This window comes from Carassius carassius, chromosome 11, assembly GCF_963082965.1.
Source record: "Carassius carassius chromosome 11, fCarCar2.1, whole genome shotgun sequence".
NCBI lineage: Eukaryota > Metazoa > Chordata > Actinopteri > Cypriniformes > Cyprinidae > Carassius > Carassius carassius.
In genome coordinates this window covers 8,359,845-8,366,225 of record NC_081765.1, presented here as the reverse complement: position 1 = coordinate 8,366,225, position 6,381 = coordinate 8,359,845, and the positions used below count along the sequence as shown (strand labels likewise).

At 33.0% G+C, this 6,381-nt stretch overlaps 1 protein-coding gene across 3 annotated transcripts in view; it reads right to left on the bottom strand.

Annotated features, from left to right (window-relative positions):
* The window catches only part of LOC132152722 (high affinity cGMP-specific 3',5'-cyclic phosphodiesterase 9A-like), a 14,884-nt gene extending 12,677 nt beyond the window's left edge, over window positions 1-2,207 (bottom strand). For all 3 annotated transcript variants that reach the window (XM_059561560.1, XM_059561561.1, XM_059561562.1), the window contains exon 1: window positions 2,015-2,207. In XM_059561560.1, the coding sequence (XP_059417543.1) occupies window positions 2,015-2,077 (63 nt within the window). In that variant the 5' untranslated portion in view covers window positions 2,078-2,207. The remainder of the gene's footprint in view (window positions 1-2,014) is intronic.
* Between the last annotated feature and the right edge of the window lie 4,174 nt (window positions 2,208-6,381).

Below are 6,381 nucleotides of genomic sequence, written 5' to 3'. Positions count from 1 at the left end.
AGAACAGGGGAACTGCTCCATAATACAATCACAGGTTCTGAGTTCAAAGTTATAAGAAATACTTATTAGTGTCCAAAAGAGGGGCTTCTAATTAAGCACTTTGTCAAAGATGAAACATAAAACCCACAAAAAACAGCCATAGAGAATAGAGATGATAAAATTATATACCACCAACCAACAACGGAGCAAAAATCTGTTACAATAGTTTAATTTTAGCAGTGGAGCATCTAAGTACAGATCTCTGAGAAGTTTCTAGTATTTTCTGGACTGAAGAGCTGTAATTGAATACACACTAGAAAGCCTGAAGACATGCAGTTGAACTAGAACAAAAATGATCCTGTCTGTGTGTGTGCAGAAAGTGTGGGGGTACGCATACACACAGATGTGCTCATTAAAATGTCCATTTGTTTTTCAGTGTGTTCTAAGCTTTTATATGCTGATTAGTTTGTTATTGTCTCATTTCCTAGGCTGAACAATGGCAGGCAGATGGACGTTTGCAACAAACTGAATAAAACCATAAGCATTGTTTGACTCGAAAAATGTATGCAAACACACTAATTTGGTGCAAGTCATTATTTAGTCCAAATTTATACTTTATGCATGTATTGTTACACTGCATGTAATCACACATGTACAGAAATAACATGTATCATCATTTGCACCCCATTGTAAAAGTGCTATTATAATAGTACACTTTAGTATTTAAGCGTACTTTTATTTTCTTCTAGAAGCAGAACTGAATATCATTATACTAAACATCATGCATTTTAATGCACACTGTAAAAAAAGTTTTTAATTTTCTCAGAAAAAAAGCATAAAATGCTAAAAAGCTGCTACTATATATGGAGAAAGACTCCTTTATATGTTAAAAAAAATCTGTCAAATTTATAGTTTTTACAAGTAAACGCAATGGATTACTGTATTATTTACAATGCAAAACTGTAAAACGATATTTCCAGAATTTTAATTAATGTTTGTTGCATTGCGTCTTGTGTTTATGACGCTGTGCACTAGTGTCTGTATTAGCCATGTTTATGAACAGGATCATCCTGATCATCAGTTATCAGAACATTCTGAGATAAAAAGCCAATTTAGGTAGTTCAAGTAGACTGGTTCTTCATGACAGAGTTGAGATTTTCCTGAAAACATGACCCAGCGTGAGTTTATAATGTGGTGAAGCATCACATACAGAATACTCTGTGTGTAAAAACTAATAAAACTTTTAATGTAGGCAACCTGGAGTCATTAAAACAGAGGGTGTGAGTGACAGTACGAGTGAAAATATACAGTTAACAAGTGCAGATCAGTTAAAATGAGTGAAAAAAACGATATATATATATATATATATATATATATATATATATATATATATATATATATATATAATAAATAAAAATTATGTCCAATGGTAAAGTGTAAATGGAAAAATAGAGAACCTACAATAACATTAATAATCTCCAAAGAGTCATATAGTCAAATCAACCAGTCTTTTCTATTTACAATTATTTCATTTCTATTTTCCATTTACAAATACTTTTTAAAGAGTTTTTAAATCTATTTCTCTGAATATTTTTTTAGGTAAAGCTCAATCTACATGTCAATTGAGACTGATGTCTAAATTCGAATGTAATTTACTGTAGTTCTCAAATATCCATTGCTAAATAATCAGTTGTTTGTTTACAGTATAAAATGGCAACAATGTTCAATATTCAACCAAAAATAATACACACATATATATATATAGTGATTACAAAGAGACTTACTTCAATATTTAAATGTTACTTTTATGGATTTGCACATAATTTTAATAGGATGGAGTATATATTATATATTTATACATTCGTAATATTATTGTATAACCGGTTTTAAAGCAATGTTACCAAAAGAGTCATATAATAAACATGATCCTTTACAGATACTAAAGCAGCTGCAACTTTCTGTTGCAGTTTGTTATTCGTTAATGTGTTTTCTTTCCGTCATGCATGTAAGTTAAGGTTAGAGAGAGAGAGTTTACCTTCTGAGTCCGTCCATCCACGTCCAGGAATATCACCCGAGACGCCGAAGACGTGCTGCCCATCTCTCTCCGTCCGCCGTGACAGCCTTGATATAAACCTCTGATCTGATAACAGAGACTGTGTTGCTCATCGCCACTGATCTCCCAACTCGACACACACGAGTGCGCGCTTTCCTCGTGATCTCCATAGTAACCGAGCCCCACGAGGACGCGCGAGGATGCGGTGAATGAAACCCTGAAGGGTCATGCAGCAGCAGACAGCTCATATTTTTTATCCCACACATGGAAATAAAATTTGTTCGTTTTAACATTAAGTAATCATAAATGTGAATTTTAAATAATATAGAATATAACAATATAACAAAATATAGACCTAACGTTACCAGGTGTTTCTTAAGCGCAGCACATGTATTTGTTTTCCAATGCTATTAATGAGAGAGTGCCAAACTCCATCTTCTAAACCACTTATTTACCCACATACACTCTATAAATAAACAGATATAATAATAATAATAATAATAATAAACCATCTATAATAATAATGGGGAAATTATAATTTCGCGGGAAATTGCACGCTTATCCTACTGTACGCCATTGGCTTGTTTTTTTTTATTTATTTTTTTATCATAATTAACGAAAGACAAACCTTTACCATAGATTATTCAAAACGGCGAACCTCCGGCGAAACACCACTGTAAAACGAAATAAATATTGCCATTTCTGTGTTATTTCACGTTCCTCCGCGCGATTGAGCCGAAGAACAACCTGGACTATTTTCTTCCGCTACATGCATGCAGTTTTATTTTTTTAACCGATGGGGGTCCAAAATTGTTGCTTTCATCAAAATGTTTCAATCAAAAATGTTTTATAATATTTATAAACTACATTATATATATATATTTAATTGCAATTTTTAATGTTTGTGCTCAGTATCATTTCCCCTACAATTAACCCTTTTCTTTTATGTACCAAAGCCAGTTCCAGTTTGTTTCACTGAAGAAATTCATTTTTAAACGAACTACTTTCAAAGACATCATCCTCCAGGAAATGACGTCATTTTGGAGGGAAAACAACAGCACAAAGATGATTATTAATTGATTTGATAAATCTTTTAATTCCTATACGTTTGTTATTTCTTAATGATTTTATATTAATTCCTAATGTTATGGTTTATAGGAATGCGTTGGTCTCTGATATTACCTGGAGAAAAGTTTGGTTGGTTCCAAATAAATACTTAAGTACTAAGTTTCCAAAGTAATTCAGCATTCCTTATAAGACCATCTCTAACTCGTGTGGCTTCAAAACTTTTGAAACTTGTATGCAATGCAATGTGTTTTGTTTAATTTTATAACCCTGTAATTTGTTTGTTTCATTATATATATTTTTTTGATTTAATTTTATTATTATTATTTTGTATTGCAACTGTTTTTATAATAATATTCATAATAACAATAAAAAAGAATTATTCAATTCCTTGAATAACTATGAAAACAAATCATTGTTAACAAGTAAGGTAAAGGCCCTATCGTAACATGAGAGCAGCTGATGCACGTGACGACATAATAATGAGTTCATGAAGGTGAGTCTGGGTTGTGGGCGGTGTGGTGTCAGAATGAACAGACGGGGTTCAGCACAGAGTCATTCAGGGGAAGCGTGTGATTCCCTCTGGCAAGTCAAATGATTCATCTGTTATACTGTAATAACCCAAGAGCTGAAACATGCTCATTAAACTCAATTATAAGCATGTATGAATTCACACACCGTGGAACACTTATCCTTTCAACAGAGACAGTGTATCTGTTTTGTTCTCACTGACTGCCACCTGTGTGTGTGTGTGTGTGTGTGTGTGTGTACTGATGAATGTGTCACTGCACATGGAGACTCGAAGCACTTGATGACTCACTGTGACCTCTTAAAATGAGACTGGGGGCAATTATAACACACTCAATTCCTCCCTTCAGAAATAAACTAGAGTGATGAAACATACTCAGTAGGATTCTCTCTAATCATTTCACCTCAGCAGAAGTATTTTTCAACAAAATACAGATTTTGAGGTATAAAAGTTATTTTCGGACATACAGTATTTTTCTTCTGCTGTTTAAAATTTAGATGAATGTGAATTTAAACTTAGATACATTTTATCTCTATGTTATTGATTAAAAAAAATTATAACATGAACAATCTATGCTAATAAAGGTGTGTCTAACATAAAACACCAGATTTTATCATAGCTGCAACATCGGGGCATGCGTCTCAGACCTTCTGAAGTTTAAGAGATTGGATTTAAATCCATCTTGAAAGCATTTTTGAGGGCATTTACACCTTGTCTTTTCACAATCGGATAGCTATTTGATCAGAGAAAAAGCAATAAGTGACAGGCCCTTTAAGACCAGGGTTGCCAGGTTACAGCAAATCCCACCCAATTGCTACTCAAAACTAGCCCACACGCTTTTCGGGACCATCCTCCAGTAAAAGTCGCCTTCCAAGAGCTAAATGTGACCCTGCACCACAAAACCAGTCTTAAGTGTAAAGTTTTCAAAATTGAGATTTATAAATCATCTGAAAGCGGAATAAATAATCTTTCCATTATTGTTTATTGGGATCTGGCAATATTTGACCGAGATACAACTATTTGAAAATCTGGAATCTGAAGGGGCAAAAAAATCGCCTTTAAATTTGTTCAAATGAAGTTCTTATCAATGCATATTACTAATCAAAAATTAAGTATATATTTTCAGTAGGAAATGTACAAAATATCTTTATGGAACATGAGCTTTATTCAATATCCTAATGATTTTTGACATAATAGCCATACATGCTATTTTGCTAAAAAATATACCCCAGCGACTTAAGACTATTTTAGTTTTTGTGGTCCAGGGTCACAAATATCATGTTATATGAGTCACTTTAACCCGGGGACATGAGAAACATTCTGCGGCAACACTGAAAAGTGTCCCAATTCTGCGGGAAAACAGTGGACTTGGCAACACTGTTTAAGACCTGAAGTGAGTAGAGAGCTGTTAGAAAATACAGACAATACGATTAATACCGACAATACGATTAATTAATTTACTTTATTCAATTTCTGTCCATTTCCTACTTACTGAAGGGCACAGATAGCTAAATATGACATTTATGTGAAGATTATTGTAAGTTCCCTTAAATTAGAAGTTATTTTTTAAAGTTTAAATATTGATGGCTCTCAGTTACTGTAAATGATGTAAATGATAAAAAAAATCTATTGACATCACTAATACATTCATACATTTTTATATTATATATAAATACATTCTTTATATTATTATTCTTCATTGTATTTAATTTTGCATACCTGAATCTGTTTGTATAAAATTATCATAATGTATATAATTTAAACACTTTTTTAAAGCACATAGCTAAAAAAGGAGGAAGATGTGTTGCCTTTTGTGTCTGCTTTATTCAAAGTCCTCTTTGTACACGGAGCAACACAGTACAGCTAATTTATAAAACTTTATTTGTTCCCAGATTCTGTAAAGGTGCTGATAATAACTTCAAAATGAACACTTCAAAGACATATCCCTATACAAAATCACAAATAGAAAGAAGGCACAATGTATTTTCTCTCATTACAACAGGGATCTACCCAGAAATGATACAGATACATTCATTTCCCAAGAGTATGTCGTCTTGTAAGGGCAAATGCTCACATGCTACACGCATGATTACATAAGAGGTCCTCTAGCTCTGCAGAACGACACAATCCCACAGAAACCTGAACATTCAAATAGACACTATAAATATTTATTAGCTGCCGAGGCAGGTGTGGGTCCTGAATGTGCACATACAATTACAATCAAGGAGACACTTTGGGTTCGCTCACAGATCGTACAAACTGAGCTGGATGGGAACATTTTAAACCTGCAAACAGAAACGATTTGTAAGTTTTCATACTGCATCCTACAGAGAAAACAAATTATAATGTTGATACATCTTCTATTATTAATTAGAACAGCTTGAATTCTGTTTGCATACGAGTGAATAGTGGTCTGATAAACACTATTGCCAACCTTCCGTCATACTGACTCAAAACAGTTTTTATTTATTAAATCACAGGCCAGCAGTGAAAAAATAAATAAAGATACAATTAAATAAAAGGAAATAATTTGTCATAATTGGCTAGTCGATCCCCTATACATATATACACACAGGATAAGAACCATTAACGTCACCACAGTAAGACACAGAAAACAGCCCAAATATAACCCATTTACTCAACACCTAACATGATTGGCTTTGGTTTATAGAAAGGCAGATGAGATTTATAATATATTATAGATTTAGCATATAACATATATATATATACACACACACACATACATAAATAAACT